Source organism: Pseudochaenichthys georgianus, chromosome 16 (genome assembly GCF_902827115.2).
Source record: "Pseudochaenichthys georgianus chromosome 16, fPseGeo1.2, whole genome shotgun sequence".
NCBI classification, from domain to species: Eukaryota; Metazoa; Chordata; class Actinopteri; order Perciformes; family Channichthyidae; genus Pseudochaenichthys; species Pseudochaenichthys georgianus.
In genome coordinates, this window is record NC_047518.2 from 40,456,365 (window position 1) to 40,474,274 (window position 17,910).

Genomic DNA, 17,910 nt, shown 5'->3' on the forward strand with positions numbered 1-17,910 from the left:
GTGTCCTCTCTCTCACCTGTGCTCTCCCTGTAGTCTCGCGGCCGCAGCAGGGCGCTGGGCTTCCTGGTATTCTCCCTCCGCCTCGTGGTCTCGGTCGTCGGGGAAGGTGTGTATGCGCTGGTAGCGGCTGGAGTAGCTGTGTGTTTGTTGATCCCCACGTTGTCCGAGGGCACCGACAGGTGGACCCGAAGCTCGTCACCGGCGAGACTGCCCTGCGCCTGGGGGGGGGGTTAAGATCTTCATTAACCATTTAACTCCCGATTAATCGATTGGTTTATCATAGGCCAACTATAAGTGAAAAATGTCCATGCCAGTGTTTTTTCTTAAGCCTTGATATGTCAGACTAACACCTGAACCCCGATGGGCCGGTACTGAAGTAGGCCGGTCGGATAAGCCACAAGCACCCCCCCCGATAATTTATTAGCGGTGTTTAGTTGCGGTACCGAGTGGGGCCGGTCGGATAAGTCACTATCACCCCACCCCCTGTTGATAATTTACTAGCGGTATTTAGTTGCGGTACCGAGTGGGGCCGGTCGGATAAGTCACTATCACCCCACCCCCTGTTGATAATTTATTAGCGGTATTTTAGTTGCGGTACCGAGTGGGGCCGGTCGGATAAGTCACTATCACCCCACACCCCCCCTTGATAATTTATTAGCGGTATTTAGTTGCGGTACCGAGTGGGGCCGGTCGGTCGGATAAGTCACTATCACCCCACCCCCTGTTGATAATTTACTAGCGGTATTTACTTGCGGTCGAGAGTCCCGGCTGATTTGTAGTCCCAGTCTGCCCCTGCCTAACACCACAAGTTATTGCCTTGTATATGATGTAAAAAAGACAAGAAATATATCAAAGTGTAAGAGGCTGAAAACAGCATTTCTTTGGACATTTTCACATTCAAATTACTTGAACTTCAAAAAACTTGTATGATACTCATGTTATTTTTAAGATCTTCATTAACAATTTATCTCGATTATTTTCTCGATTAATCGATTGGTTTATCATATGCCAAATATAAGTGATACATGTCCATGCCAGTTCTTTCTTCTCAAGTCTTGTTAGGTCAGTCTTACACCAACATATATTTACTTTAATATGATATATAACACGTAAAAAGACAAGAAATATCCAAGTTTAAGAGGCTGAAAACTTTCTTTCGATTGACTAGTCATTGCCGCTCTGAAGTAAATACAATAAGCAGGATCAAAACACCCAGGTGCAGGGAGTTCAAACGTATCCAAACTGGCAATAATCCCCTCATTCATGAAGGATACAATGTGAAGTACAGAGGGGTGGAGTCCTTTTCATCTACTTTTAAATGAGTTAAACAAAACATAACCTTCATTAATGTAGGATTATTGTATTAAACTGCATTAGTTGTTCCTACCTGTATTTAATAAACTGGCAGCTGAGTTTTAGTGCATCATTTAAATCCCTAAAGCAGGTGACCGAAAAGCCTTTAATCTTTAAACAATTTGAAGTGAATGTATGAAAGATTCCCACAACACATCCAGATGGAGATCGAGAGGCAGTCTGCGGTTATCATCTCAGATATTTAAGTATCCCAGTAATGACTGTCACTTGTTTTAAATGTATTGTATTTACTTGTTTAAAATGAAATGTGTTTTAGGTTGACTTTTAAAATCTGTCCAGGGACTACAGATGAAAAAGCCTCTTGGCTAACTCTGGCACGTTTACAGAAATGTTCATTAATGTGCACCGTCCCTGTTAAATAAATGAATAAATAAATAAGCCTGCCATCAATCACTCTATCGGTTAAAAAAGGGGCCTAATCACACAAGAAACATTTTCTCACTTAGGGTTATTTATTCTGTGGGAAATAATTAAAGTGAAAGCTGTTGACAGAAAGGACTATGGATTACCCAGACCATGTTTGTGGAAAAGTAACGAGATGCTGTGAACTTCATTTACCTCCAATGAACCAGGGTGTTAACTATCTCAGTGTTGCAGAAGTTTATCTACTGAAACCCCGACTGCATGATGAATATTGCTCGTTACCAGAGGCGAACCGTCGGGGCCTTCAGGGTATTCAGAGAATACCCTGGAACACTCAGATAAAACAAACACAAAATCGATTTAATTATATAAATAAAATGAATAAATGAGAATCATATCTGTGTTGTTGGTCTGTAATATTACAGTGTTTCGTTTATTTGTTTCTCCTTCTCGGACCTTGCACTACGCATTTCAGTGGTTTTGTGTTAGAAAAGAAAGCAACCAATCAGATCTTGTTCTGGGTCTCTGGGTAGTCCTTCAACCAAGGTATTCCACATCCTTGATCGAATGCCCTGGCCGTTGCACTGAATGAGAGCGCACGTTTGGACTGACAGTTTGATCAACCAATCATATATTGATGTGTAGCCAATGGGCGTATTCTTTCAGAGGGGGGGGGGGGCAGCGGGGGGTGTGTGTGTCCACAGTAGGTCCAGTGATAGACACGGTTCGCCACTGCTCGTTACATTCATCCATTATCTGTAATCACTTATCCTTTACAAAGTCATGGGAGGCTGAGCCCAGTTGACATGCGGCAGGTCATCACATGGCTGACAGCTGATCACACTCACTGTGGAGGAGTTTTAGTCCCATCTACAATTAAAAACACTGACTCTCGTTCACGTTCATACTAAACCAAAGTAAATAACCACTTCAAAACTCTTCATGCACTTTTTCTATTTTATTTGTATTTACTTCCACATCTCAAAACATTCTCTTGCACAACTGTTTTTCATATCTACACTGTAGCTAGTGACAATAAAGCCTTGAATCTGAATAATGGGGTATTCATATATAAATCTTAAACATGAGAAAAATAATCAAACTACAATAATCCTATTAAAGTACAAATGGCTCCAACTCTCACATTCAATTCTACGGGCATCAGTCACTTAACCTGCCTGCTTTTGGACTGTGGGTGAAAACAGTGAGACAAGACTTCAAACGCCTGCCAGCGGGTTCGAGCTCAGAACCGTCTAGACAGATCTGTCTCTGCACCACCCATCTCTAATTACAGCTACAGCTAAACACTAACTCCTACTTACTGTTGCAATAGAAACGGTTTTTAACTCGTCATTATAAAGTAAATGAGGACTGCACAATGAAATGGCTTTTGAAGAACGACACCATCAGGGTTAGATTGGTTTCGTAAAACCTCACGTTCACCGCGCAATTGCCACCGAATGAAGCCTCGACTTAAGGCCGGAATCTAAATGCAGTGCATCCTGTGCGGTTTCGTCGACACCTTTTTAATTAAAGAAGCAAGCCCGAGCTCTAAAACTTGCTAAAAATGTGATGATCATGCACTAATTTGCATATTTACAACGGCACTTGGCTTTCATTTTCAAAAAGCTAAGTGGTCGTTAAATTGTTTTAGCTTTCATCCAAAGCGAAGCAGCAGGAACCCTGAGTGTACATTAGCTTTAAGTAAGCCAGAGCATTTGATATACTACAACATATTTACCCTTTTTAGACTTTAATAGCCAAGGTTCAGTGGAAACAGGTGGCTTTTTAGTCTACGACAGGAGATGTGTAAACCTTCTGCAGCACTGACATAGACGGAGAGTTTGTTTTAGTGGTTGTCCTTCACCACTTGCATGTGACCTCTCTCGACTCACCTTGCCCAGGATCTTTTTCCAGTACTGCCTCCACAGAATGACAGCGATCACGGCCAATAGCAGGAGGATGATGCCCACCAGGCAGCCAATCAAAATAGCTGTATTACTGCTGTCATCTTTGGCTACAGGAAGTCCCGCCCTGGGAGTGTTGCCACCAAATTCTGCATATTGAGGAGCAAAAATAGAGGCAGAAATGTTAGCTGTTTCTATGAGTGTCCGGCTGATGGTCTCCAACCTGAAGTTATTAGTAGGTTTGATGTGATGTGTGGACATTACTATGCTACACTGTCTATTCTTTGGTGTGTTGATGCACTGTTGGGACACACACACACTAATTAAACATCTTATGAGGATTTTGTGTGCGAGGTTGAATCCAGTCTGCCCGCTCATACCACAGGGCTTCTCGTTGCACGCCGCTTTGAGAACAGAATGTGAACGGCTTCAGCTTCAGAGTTAAATATTAATCAGTGTCATCGAGTTATTTTTTCTCCCACAAAAGGTCAACGTGGCATGTTGTTTGGGTGAGGGATGAACTAAACCAAAACCACTTTAACAGTAAGTGACTGTTTGGGACGAGGAGCACAGTTACAAAAAACACACGCTTCATGTGTACACACACATATACACCTGCAAGCACACACTTACAAGACAACACACACCACAACAGGAAACAACCGCTTTCTCCCCTTCTCTTTTGTCAGTTCAACACCATGCGGGCAATAAATAAATCCAAACAAAGCCGCTCAACCAAAGCCAGTCACAAGGACAAAGCAGCAAGCACTCCAGCGAAAACCATGTCATTGTTTAGCTATGTACCACAGAGCCAGTTCCCTCGAAAAACAACATGCATATTGAGAGACCGCAGGAAGCCAAGTTGTTATTGTACATTACATATAATGCACTATAGCTCTGTTAGTGTTTTTCCTACAGCTGTATATCTTCAAACCCACGGGACAGAGCGGAGCGCCAAAGCCTGGAGCCCCTCCTCCTAAGCTTCATACTCTGTGGGACCGTTTAGGACGCTGGAGGAGGGCCAGAGCGTTGGCGCTGGGTTCATCCGTCTTTGTCTGATTTGAGTTCTTTTATGCTCTCTCACCTGACAGCGTCCAGTTACCGGTGGTGTTCGTCATGAAGGAGTTGGTGGGAAGGGGTTCTGGAGGAGCGAGGGATGGACAAAGGAGGAATGTGTGAGAAGAGAAGAAGTGAAGACTCAGAAGAAAGTGATGAGGAGATGGCAGGATTCTGGCTCATTTCGTTATGTAAATTAAAAAAGTGTATGCCAACTTTTAAGCGGTCAGACAGAATAAAATATTTGACCTTTACTTTAAGACCAGATTCCTCCTGCACTTTAAGTTTAATGAACTTTTTAAGATAAGCATCCGGTGTTGAATAAGGTTCAGCAAATGTCTGGCTCCGGGCCAAAGGATTTCAGAGCGCGTCCAACACGGGCTCCTTTGGCACCGCCTGCCTTTGGCTCTGCTTTACACTCAAAGCTTAGATACATGGCGACATGCTCACACTCATCACGACTGCTGAGAAAGTGACGGGCACCGAGAGTGGAGGTGATGAGGGGGGGATCAGGAGAATTAGAGAAGCAGGGGGGCAGGCTGAATACAGATGAAGCAGTGTGGTGGGTGATGAAAAGGGAGACAACTGAGAGAGAAGGGTTGGTGGAACGAGAGAGAGTGAAGAGAAGGAAGATGGGTGGAGCAGAAGCAGGACTCACCAGATGCATCAGAGGTGGAGTTGGAGGAGTTGGACGTGGGAGAGGAGGAGGTGAGGTTCAGAGGTGGAGCAGAGGAGCTGGTGGAAGGAGTCTTGGGAAGAATCGGAGGAAATGAATCCGTCTCTGTGACATCTTTGTCAAATGGCTCTGGAAAAGGAGGAGGAGGGGGAGGAAGAGCGGTTTAATGAAAATCAATAATGTTTTATGGGTTCAGGAGGTTTTCATCTGGACCAACACACCGTCCTGTTGTCCCGGATGTTAGGAAACAGTGGTTGTGTTTCCAGACAAACACCAGATTATGTTCATGTTGTTGTTTGTGACTTGATGCAATTCTTATTGACAAATCTGAATGATTGACAATAGGCAAACACAGGCTTTATACTGAAATGACATCCAATAAGACAGGCCCATAAGATGCACGTGTGCAAACTCTTTGCACAGCGGGGGGGAAACACTCGTGTCTGTTGTGTGGAGCTTTTGAAAATTATCAAAAACGGATTATGGAAGTTTCAATTTATGATCAGCGGCTGTGGCTCAGTGGATAGAGCGCTGGACTTCGAATCAGGGGGGGACAAGTTTGAGTCCCACTGCAGTCAGCATGTCGTTGTGTCCCTGGGCGAGGCGCTTCACCCCAACATGGCCACAGTACTGAACGTATGTCATGTAATGATCAAATCCCATTAACACAACACATTTAATTATGGAAATTGCATTGTTTTGCGATATGTGAAATAAGTGACATTTCATTTGGTTGTGCCTTTTTCACTAATGTCTCGGGGACAGCATGTCAACGTCTGATTACGTTTTCCGTTTTGTTTATGTGTCACAAAAGTTAATACGGCGTGTAACAGGTTGGAGTTCTTCCCCCATGTGTCCAGTGAACGGACTTTGTTTTGGGCCAGAGGAGAGAAAACAACTAACTTCATATCACAGTTCATAAGTGGGTCTTCTTTGACCCGTGAGGTGGTTTTCTTGAAGTATCTTTTTTATCATTTCATATTCCAGCTATTCCTCAAAAAACATGTTTTGGATATCGTGCCATTCACATTTTAAATTTAAACGTTATACATTTTAAGAAATTGTAGTTTTTGTATTACTACCCCAAGCTTCCATAAGTGGGTCACAAATGGCTCGTGTGAACCAAAATATAATACTAAATATTAGTAATATTATACAAGTGATTTTTCTTAACCAAAATGACAAATGGCATAAAAACACATTCTTCTAATCGGGGTCCCTTTTGACCCACGTCTGGAAGAGTGTACACGCCAGTCACTCGTGCATCTAAGGGTTAAAAGCAACACCTGCCTGCTTGATGGCGAGTCGCTGCTAAACATCGACAACAGTCCGATACCAGAGGACACAATCACGATGTCAGCTCTGTCCCATCAAAGACCATGAGACTGCAGAGAGGTGGAGGTGTTGGTGGTGTCGACTCTATATTAATAATAATAGCTTTGATTTGTATAGCGCCTTTCAAGGGACCCAAGGTCGCTTTACAAGTAGTAGGGCAAAAAAACAAACGTAACAAAACAAAAGTCAGACCGACAAAACAACCGATCGATTAGGGGCCGAAAGCCTTGGCAAACAGATGGGACTTGTTAAAATCATCACCCAGGCAATAAATACCCATACCAGACGGGAACAAAAAGGTGCAACGAATGGCACAGTGAAACATCTCAGTCTTTTTTAAGTTGCTCATATGTTTATAGGAGCACTGTGTGTCCATTCTTTCTGGAGCCACAGGTCTCGTCTGACTCGAGTCCAGAGACATGCCAGGCCGCTGCTGGGTGAATTGATTTCGGCTACCTGAGGGCGGTGTGATCACTGACCACTTTGCGGATTCTTGTCACGCTAAACTGACTGAGTGAGTGAGTTTGTGAGTGGAGAGGACAGTTTAATTAGTCTGCACAATCTAATTTGGAGGAGCAGAGGCTCCGTCTGCCTGACTCCCAATCAGATAGAGGACTCGAGCTCTGCCAGAAGACACCCAAACCCCCATTGTGTTTGCCGCCCGTTTGTTTCAGCCTGTAAACCGGTGGATAGGGAAGACAACAGGCCTTTTTACACGTTCTGATTCTGATTAACTTCACATTTATTGGGAGTGTTTCAATACAAACAAATGGAACAGTTCACGGTAGGCAAATTCAATGTTTTTTTGTAGGGCACAACTAAATGATGTTTTGTGTTGAATCTCTGCCAGTACTGAGCAAGGTCTTTGACTTTAAAAGAAGTTCTCATATCTTAAATCAATTCAAAGCACACGGCAAGGACACACGTTTCACTCATGTACAGACTGCTGGATAGATGTGAAACCACTGTACCCACGTGACCTCCAAAGAAAGAACATCCACACAACAGAAACGCAAATCTCACATTTAACCTTCTTGTCGTGTTTGAGTCAAATCTGATCACTTCATTCACATCATAAACAATGTATTTTACATTTGATTGTTTCACACGATATCCTCCACATTAGGCATTTGAACATAACATGCTGATCACCACTTTCATTGGGTGGTTTAGTCAACTTTGTAACACCGAGCAGGGCTGTCAAACTCAAATACACCGTGGGCCAACATTTAAAAAAGGGTACTAGTGGAGGGCCGGACTGGTTCAATGTTTATAGCAGAACTTATTGAAATGAACTCATTGCACATATTAAACCTGGAACTAACAAAGCTGAAATGATTGCCTATAAAAACAACATTAAATAATCAGATGCATTCATTTCTTATGGCTCTATCTGCAGAGTCATTTCTTATGGCTCTATCTGCAGAGTCATTTCTTATGAGTACATTTCTCCACAGGCCAACAACAGCTCCAACAAAACTATTCCCCTCAAAGAACAAACCAAACATGCCCTGTTGCCGTGAGAGAAAGTGCAGAAGGAAACATCCATTGAACTCAGTGTGCTGCTCTGTGATGCTAGCTCAGATACTTGGCATCTCATCTCGGGGGCAAGGTCATCAATGTTTGGGCTCAGGCTCTGAGCTGAGGAGACCCTCAGGATGGAGTGAAGGTGTGCGTGCAATATACCGGCGAGCCAGATCTAATAGTAATTAGAAATTATACTGCGGGCCGAAATTAAATCCACCAAGGGTCCTTGAGTTTGACACATGTGTCCTAGAGTCTGGTGTTCCCGATCAGAAAAAACCTCCACAGGAAATGAATGTGTAACCCTGGATTATGTTCATCAATCACAAAACGAGTGTCGTCTGTTAATGTAAGAGCAGTTAGGAGCGACTGTTCACATTTGACCAGCAACACCAAAGGTAAAGGGGGAGAAACGAACACGACAGGAGGGTTGACACAAACTTTTCACTTCATCGTGTTTCGTACCAGAGAGGAAGGATATCTCGCTGATGAGCAGCCATCGATCAGCGAAGTAGAATTTGCAGAGGAGGATCTGAGCGGGCCGGCCGCCCAGCGGGAGGGTGATGGGTCGAGAGGAGGGGTCCTTCAGATCCTCCAGGGGCACGGGCAGCGTGAGGGCCGCAGACCACGGCTGCAGGATGCTCGGCTTAAAGAGACACTCCACTTTGCTGAAGACTCGCACGCCCTGAGTGTGGCGGTTGTTGCTGTGCACCTAGAGGAGGAAGATGAGGAGGAAAGAGGAAGAGTTAGACCTTTAGTTATCTACACACCTGAATTAACTCGACCCTGATGCATATTTGTATATATATTTTGTATCGATTGTTGTGATTTAATGTGTGCATATGTATAAATGTGTCTTTTGATTGTGTATATATATATATAGGATACACGTATTTGTATTCGGGATGGTTGGAAACGGTATTTTGAACACAAACTGAAAGATTGACAATAAAGTTGACTTTGATGGGAAATAGGGCTCTAATCACTCATACTTCCTGGAGACACAAAGACATTAAATTAATCACAACAATTAATGACACATTTTCATCCCGTTTCAACCGTAATTGCTTTGGCACGACTCAGAGCTGAGCACGAATACAAGTTAGACACAGGAGGGGGAAAAGAAAACGATGACAGAAGACCGATGGAGGAGAGCAGACGATACATCTCTACAAGCAGAGAAAGGCCAAAGAGAGAGGAATCCATAAAAGCTGATGTACGAGGCGTCATCCTGGCTGGAGGGAGGAGGAAGAGGAGGAGAGGGAGGGACGTGGAGGAAGATGGAGGAGGGAGTTAAACAAGCAAGAATTCAGCACTGTAGATCTCAGAGACGGGAAGGTAAGGAGGAGAGGGTGGGAGGTTTGTTCAGTGCAAAGGGTGACAGGTTAGCTATTAACCTCACACTTACAAGAAGGCCAGCCACTCTAATCTGCTCCACATGTGCGCACACACACACACACACACACACACACACACACACACACACACAAGAACCGAAATAATTGAACTAATCATATCTTAGACCGCACTGTAACTTTTATCTTTTAATGTTTATTTTATTAGCTTTTCTTTTTAATGACTGATTTTAAAGGCCATTTTCTTAATGTCTTTCCTTTTTTGTTTTTCTTTTAATGTTTCTTTTATTATCTTTTACTGTTTTTAAATGCCTTTGTCTGAATGACTTCCATTTTTGTAAAGCACCTTGAATTGCCTGGTGCTGAAAGGGGCTATATAAATAAACGTGCCTTCAGGGGAAACGGCTCAATGACCTGCACAAAGCTTCGTTTGAGAACATAGCGCTGCATTAGTTATGTTTCACTTGTTTCATCGTAAATCTAACGTACATTATGAGCTTCCTCTGATCTCTCGGTTTCCCCCAGCTTTCACTTACAATGAAAAGTTACATCAATTCCCAGAGGACAGAACCTGATCTTCACAAAAGGCAAATCAGAGGGTGCCCGGTCCGGTAAAGGTCCTGCAGGAAGTGTAAGTCACGCGCAACAGAAGGTCAGAGAGCAGGGTTCCCTTTGGGAGCGTGATTAGGTGAAAGTTTAGGAACTACAGACACAAGTCAAGCCTGAATTAGCTTCAGGTTCCCACTCTGTATTTACTTGACCCGTGTGTCCGACATTTCCGCTCTGCCAGGCCAGCATAACGGTGTGTGTCAGCTGAGGCTAGTGAGGGAAACCACAGGGGGAAAGGCAGGAAACACAGGATAAGGGAATACCGCGGGGAACCATTTCAAAAGGTAACTGAGAAACACTGGAATAACAATGAATATGCGAAGAGAAAAAAAGAGCTGAGGAAACATTTTAGAAATGTTGGATCGCAGTCAAAACCAAAGCCACTGAGAGATTACATGTCACGCTGACACTGACTAGGGGACTGTTTAATATGTATAGGACAAATCCCACCCTAACCGACATTCCGACTCGCATCCAACAGTTATAACTCAAACTGGGTTGCTTCAATGTATCATTCCCCCTCTGTCGCTCCACAAACTAACCCCAAAAGCCACACAGACAAAAGTGTGATGCAACGCGGTGGCACCCAGACGCACTGTCCCATGGTAAACAATGGCACATTAAAACTAATTAAATGGCTGCAGAGCTTTTCCAGCCAGAGTGTTGCTTTCCTACGAGATGGCAGCCCATAACTCTGCGCTGGAGTTCGTCTGAGAGGCTGTGGAGCTGTGCGAATTGCAAAGGAGTTTCATCAGATGCGGAAAGAAACTCAGCCTAATATCCTGCCGTAAACTCAATAACATGTTTCCCTCTACGAGTTAAATTATTTAACCAAATTAAGGTATTCATTATAAAAGGTCTTTGTCTGCATACTTGTCTTCACGTAACACATGGTTATCATTGATAAAGTTCAATATAATCAGCCGCACTTCTTTAATATGCAGATTTATGCATCAAGCTGCTCTAAAATCTAATCATCTCGTCTAGGGGGGAGGCAATCTTATCTACACAGCACCTTATTACTCTCAGAGGTCAAAGAAAAGGAGAAAGTGTAAGACTGGAACAAGAAAAGTTTACATTATGAACAGTTCTTGTTCTCTGAGATTAGTTTTACTTCGAGTGGATGGTTCCCCGTTTTGATGCAGGTTGTACAAATGGAAAGAAAGGAATACAATGCAACTAAGACCCCATTTACATGGGAGCGCAAACGGACCGAATTCGTTATCAAAAAAGTCTTCTGTTCACACGCATTCGGCTCATTTAACATGTCCGTTCACACGAGACCACTGGAAACGCTGTAGTACATATGCCGGGCCTGTAAGTGGCGCTGTACTTCTGCCACAACATACACCAAAAGCAGAGAAGAAGACCCCCAAGCATGGTTGCCCTTCTGTTTATGCCCCGCGGTAGATTTAGCTACATGTAGTTCATGTAATCCTCCATGTCCACTTGTTGCTGGTGGTTGTGGTAGAGGAGCTGTATATTTTGCAGTAACATCTGTAGCATGCTCAGTAGCAGCAGCACTAGCAGTAGTAGCTACTGACCATGCTACAGCAGTGAGCAGCAGAGGTGGGGAGAGGCGGGGCTATGGCTTCATCGTTATCAGGAAATGATCGTATAGAGGCGTACACATACATATATATAAACAAACAAACACTAGATGGCTCAAGGGGGAGTCGCGGGAGTCACCAGCGTAGCTCACCGGCGGCCATCTTACCACAGTCAACAACTACTGCTACAGCTGTTGTAAGGTGAGTGATCTGCACAAAAATACTCTTAACTCGCTGAAATCTTCACTGATTTACAAACGGTTTGGTTTATTACAAATGTTATTAGCATGGCTATGATACAGGAGACAAGTCATGTTGAATAAAACAAGTTAATGATTATAATTATAAGTATGCAGTATCATAACTACATATTTGATGTTTATAACGAAACAAACCGTTTGAAAATTGGTTGAAAATTGAGCGGTTATTTCAATAGTGCACCATAGACTTAATGTTATGAATGAGCGAGCTGCCTGTGGCAAGATGGCCGCCATGTGGCAACGTCGGTCTCCATTGGCCAGCAGCGTGGGTGAGTCATCTAGTGTTTATATCTATGGGCGTACACATGGAGCCGTTTGCCCCCCCAGAGCATTCCGTTTGCAGATCTTTCCACCTTGGGACCCGTTATCGTTTGCGGGGTCCGTTTCCGCGGTTCCGTTGCGGTTCCGTTACGGCCTCGTGTGAACTAACGGGCTATACACGAGAGAAAAGTAGCAGATACAACCCGTTTCGTTCTCGTGTAAACACCGCCGAAGCTACTTGTAGATTAATCAGTGGTTTTTCATTTTTAAAAAGATACAGTTTGTGTCTTAACTACAAGGCCAGAGATAGTGTTTTTGGATCAATGTCACAGACAAAACAATCCAATGGGATAACAATATCCTGCATAACACAAAGACATCGTGATCAAATTTAGATTGCGTTTAGATGAGACTGATTGTGAACACGAGAGTCTGTAGATTCTGCATGATGTGTTATTCGTGGACAAACTGAGTTGCCTTGCAATTTATATTAGAGGATATCTTTAAAAAGAAATCTTAGGACACAGACAGGAAACGTTATCCTGGATGAGATCTCCGACGGTGATTCATTTACAGGCCGCTCCACACGGTCGGAGACTGCAGTGGGGTTACAATGCCCTGCGTAACCCTCTCACATGTGTTTACACAAACAACAAAGCATGACACAAACTCTCACTGCCTACCTGCATGTTGTTGAAGACGCGTGGTTTCTCAAAGTCGAACTCGATGTCCACGCTGCCTTGCCCGAGGGCTTCCCGGCTCCAGCCCAGGTAGTCGTACCCGGGCCAGACCCTCAGCTCTTTAGTCTGCATGAAGTCGTCTCCTCCCAGGACGCCGTCGCACAGCTGACCCAGGCCTCCGAACTGCATCCTGCACACACACACACACACACACACACACACACACACACACACACACACACACACACACACACACACACACACACACACACACACACACACACACACACACACACACACACACACACACACACACACACACACACACACAACACACACACACACACACACACACCACACACACACACACACACACACACACACACACACACACACACACACACACACACACACACACACACACACACACACACACACACACACACACACACACACACACACACACACACACACACACACACACACACACACACACAGTATCGAGGTAAGCTTCCTGTAAATGTAGGTTTTTCTCAATGCGGACTGTAATTATGACGGAATATTGTTCTATCTGGACTCAAGGAAGAGTCAGTATTTTAAATATGAATATTTTTATCATTTCTCTATAACAATACCTGTTTTGAAAATACTAAGTTCATTGTAAATATTTCCTCTTTTTACTTGGATCTTTTTTTCCCTTCTATTTTCTCTTCAAAATTGTTCAATTTGTTATCTCTCTCTTACTACTTACATCCTTATAAAGTGTGTATTGTTGCATACATCTTCACCAAAGCTAATACTGGATGTGTGAACCTACATGGCAATAAACCTGATTCTTAAATTTGACCACTTTTGCTTAAGGTCATAACTAACGGATTATAGTCGCCGTCTATTCAATGCATAAAGTTCAAAGTTAAAAAGCAACACCTGTCGTAAATAATAAAATATAGCACTTGGACATAGTCCCCCCCTATATCAATATACAAATTATACATGGTATTCAACAACTATGTAATCTGTCATGCCAAGATAAATATTTGTTCCCAGATATAAATATGTGCTCAAGTGGCCCTAACAAGCATCCTACACTGATGTAAACTAAACCACACTGAGTTACCTCCTACTGAGTGTAGTTTTGTGTAGGAATAGTGCTGCACTGTGGACCGCTGTCACTTTCTATTTACACATGTATTCATGTAGAGGCATGCATAGGTGCACATGCAGGCCCGCACACACCTGCTCACACACTGCGAACTCCACACATCTGCTACAGATAAGTCTGGATTACATCAGACGTGTTAGCTTACTCGCTAGCAAAACATTTCAGCCCCATTACCCTCACAGCCATGCTCGTGCAGGACCCCCACCAACTCAGAGTTCACCCCTCCTTCACTCCCTGCCAAAACATTACGGCCAGGAAACACGCCTCAAATCCCTGAGCAACTAACAGAAATAATGTCATTCCCTTTCGATTATGGCGGACACTAGAATAAACTTTCAAGGAAGGATTTGGCTGAGCCCCCACTTCAGTGCTAACAGATGTGATGAGTGCTGCAGAGGGGGGTTTGGTATTCCCCTGATCCCCTGGTGACTATTTTGATCATATTTACACAAAAAAAAGCAATTTTCACTCGAGACTGCATCTGTTTCATCACGCATTTCCATGCAAACAATATCCAAAAGCAGCAATTTCTAGGAGTGTATGGAGATGAGATACCGTCTCATACATAGAAATGAAATGGTGAGAGGCTGAATATCTTACCCTTGCTCAGTGCTCCCATCATAGGTGGAGTCATTCAGATAGACAGGCATGCCAGAGAGGTGCATGACTTGACCCACTGGAGCCGTGTAAGCCTTCAACCCATCTGCAGAGAAACATGGACATATTTTCAAGATTATTCATGCTATTGGGAATACAACAGATCTTCTAGTTTTATATTTAAAAAGACAGACCTGCTGCAACTGAAGCTTTTCATTAGCATCGTTAGCAACTTTAAAAGGTCCCCTATTATACTGTTTTTCAAAACTGTATTATAGCTCTCAGATATATAAAACATGTCTCTGAAGTGTTTGGCTCCAAACACCAAACGGATCATTGCAGCATTACCCATAATCCCCTCTGTTTCAGCCCTGTTTCCAAAGTGCTGATTCTCTGTCTGTTAGATGAAAATAAGGAGCCCCTCTGAGAGAGATTTGGTTACAAAGAACTCAATGGCGCTCTAGGAGGAGATTCAGGTGATAAGGGGGGGGGGGGTTACCTTGTTGCTGATTGGCTAATGGTTACACAGGACAACACATCGTTATGACATCATCAAGTGGGCAAAATCTGATCAGCTCATTTTCAGACAGGTTTTTATAGAAATGGATCAAAAAGAGAGAGAATCTTTGTTCCTGAGACTTTCAGAGTCTCTTTCCACAGAGGGGACACATGTTGATGTAGAAGAGACATGAAGAAGAGGGGACACATGTTGATGTAGAAGAGACATGAAGAAGAGGGGACACATGTTGATGTAGAAGAGACATGGAGAAGAGGGGACACATGTTGATGTAGAAGAGACATGAAGAAGAGGGGACACATGTTGATGTAGAAGAGACATGAAGAAGAGGGGACACATGTTGATGCAGAAGAGACATGAAGAAGAGGGGACACATGTTGATGTAGAAGAGACATGAAGAAGAGGGGACACATGTTGATGTAGAAGAGACATGAAGAAGAGGGGACACATGTTGATGTAGAAGAGACATGAAGAAGAGGGGACACATGTTGATGTAGAAGAGACATGGAGAAGAGGGGACACATGTTGATGTAGAAGAGACATGAAGAAGAGGGGACACATGTTGATGCAGAAGAGACATGAAGAAGAGGGGACACATGTTGATGCAGAAGAGACATGAAGAAGAGGGGACACAAGTTGATGTAGAAGAGACATGAAGAAGAGGGGACACATGTTGATGTAGAAGAGACATGAAGAAGAGGGGACACAAGTTGATGTAGAAGAGACATGAAGAAGAGGGGACACATGTTGATGTAGAAGAGACATGAAGAAGAGGGGACACATGTTGATGAAGAAGAGACATGAAGAAGAGGGGACACATGTTGATGTAGAAGAGACATGAAGAAGAGGGGACACATGTTGATGTAGAAGAGACATGAAGAAGAGGGGACACATGTTGATGTAGAAGAGACATGAAGAAGAGGGGACACATGTTGATGTAGAAGAGACATGAAGAAGAGGGGACACATGTTGATGTAGAAGAGGGGACACATGTTGATGTAGAAGAGACATGAAGAAGAAGGGACACATGTTGATGTAGAAGAGACATGAAGAAGAGGGGACACATGTTGATGTAGAAGAGACATGAAGAAGAGGGGACACATGTTGATGTAGAAGAGACATGAAGAAGAGGGGACACGTGTTGATGTAGAAGAGACATGAAGAAGAGGGGACACGTGTTGATGTAGAAGAGACATGAAGAAGAGGGGACACATGTTGATGTAGAAGAGACATGAAGAAGAGGGGACACATGTTGATGTAGAAGAGACATGAAGAAGAGGGGACAAATGTTGATGTAGAGGAGACATGAAGAAGAGGGGACACATGTTGATGTAGAAGAGACATGAAGAAGAGGGGACACATGTTGATGTAGAGAGAGACATGGAGAAGAGGGGACACATGTTGATGTAGAAGAGACATGAAGAAGAGGGGACACATGTTGATGTAGAAGAGACGTGAAGAAGAGGGGACACATGTTGATGTAGAAGAGACGTGAAGAAGAGGGGACACATGTTGATGTAGAAGAGACACGAAGAAGAGGGGACACATGTTGATGTAGAAGAGACACGAAGAAGAGGGGACACATGTTGATGTAGAAGAGACATGAAGAAGAGGGGACACATGTTGATGTAGAAGAGACATGAAGAAGAGGGGACACATGTTGATGTAGAAGAGACATGAAGAAGTGGATTTTGCATAATAGGAGACCTGTAAATCGTCATCACTGGCACGGGCAACTGCTGCAGATGTTTTTTTAAGAAGTAAAACAAACGGAGAGGTCCCACGGAGTCCCAGCCAACATTAACGGGTGAAACTGAAGCCTCCCGCTCCGATACACAGCTAATCAGCCGGCTCCACGAGAGCAGCGGTGACGTCAGCAGCACTCACTAAAGCCCGCTGCTTTGCTACCCATAATAAACAACGCCTCACACAGGATTTACACTGTGTGCGCAGTATGCTCCGTTTGCACATACCAGTCTGTGGATGTGATTATGCTCTCGCATGTGTGAGAGAGTGCATGTGTGAGAGAGTGCATGTGTGAGAGAGTGCATGTGTGAGAGAGTGCATGTGTGAGAGAGTGCATGTGTGAGAGAGTGCATGTGTGAGAGAGTGCATGTGTGAGAGAGTGCATGTGTGAGAGAGTGCATGTGTGAGAGAGTGCATGTGTGAGAGAGTGCATGTGTGAGAGAGTGCAGGTGTGAGAGAGTGCATGTGTGAGAGAGTGCATGTGTGAGAGAGTGCATGTGTGAGAGAGTGCAGGTGTGAGAGAGTGCATGTGTGAGAGAGTGCATGTGTGAGAGAGTGCATGTGTGAGAGAGTGCATGTGTGAGAGAGTGCAGGTCCGAAATTGAATGTAAAACAATAAACACAGGAAGACACAGAGCGGGATCTGAGGGTTTTAGCCTGATTTACAGGCGGACTGATGCAGCAGGAGGAAGGTGGATGGAGGGGAGGAGGTGAGCCCCCCTCATAAATACTCAGCTAGTCAGTGTTGTGTCCTTTGTGAAGCAACACAATTTATCACTGTGTCTTCTTTACCCGGGAAGACCCTCAGCGGGGCTGTTAACTTGATGGAATGCCAGACGTCAACTCATGTGACGTGTGGTGAAAACATGCGCTCGTAATCATTACCATCGAACACATCCTCCTTTTCTCCCTTATCTCAGTAAGTCTAGGATGATAGT

General features: G+C 43.9%; 1 protein-coding gene across 1 annotated transcript in view; it reads right to left on the reverse strand.

Moving 5' to 3' along the window:
* The window catches only part of ddr1 (discoidin domain receptor tyrosine kinase 1), a 61,672-nt gene that overhangs the window by 14,267 nt on the left and 29,495 nt on the right, over positions 1-17,910 (reverse strand). The window contains exons 8-14 of the mRNA XM_071205970.1: positions 14,713-14,815; positions 12,954-13,140; positions 8,701-8,947; positions 5,359-5,505; positions 4,729-4,785; positions 3,633-3,793; positions 17-218 (exon numbers count right to left, since the gene is read on the reverse strand). Coding sequence (XP_071062071.1) covers positions 17-218; positions 3,633-3,793; positions 4,729-4,785; positions 5,359-5,505; positions 8,701-8,947; positions 12,954-13,140; positions 14,713-14,815 — 1,104 coding nt within the window. The remainder of the gene's footprint in view (positions 1-16; positions 219-3,632; positions 3,794-4,728; positions 4,786-5,358; positions 5,506-8,700; positions 8,948-12,953; positions 13,141-14,712; positions 14,816-17,910) is intronic.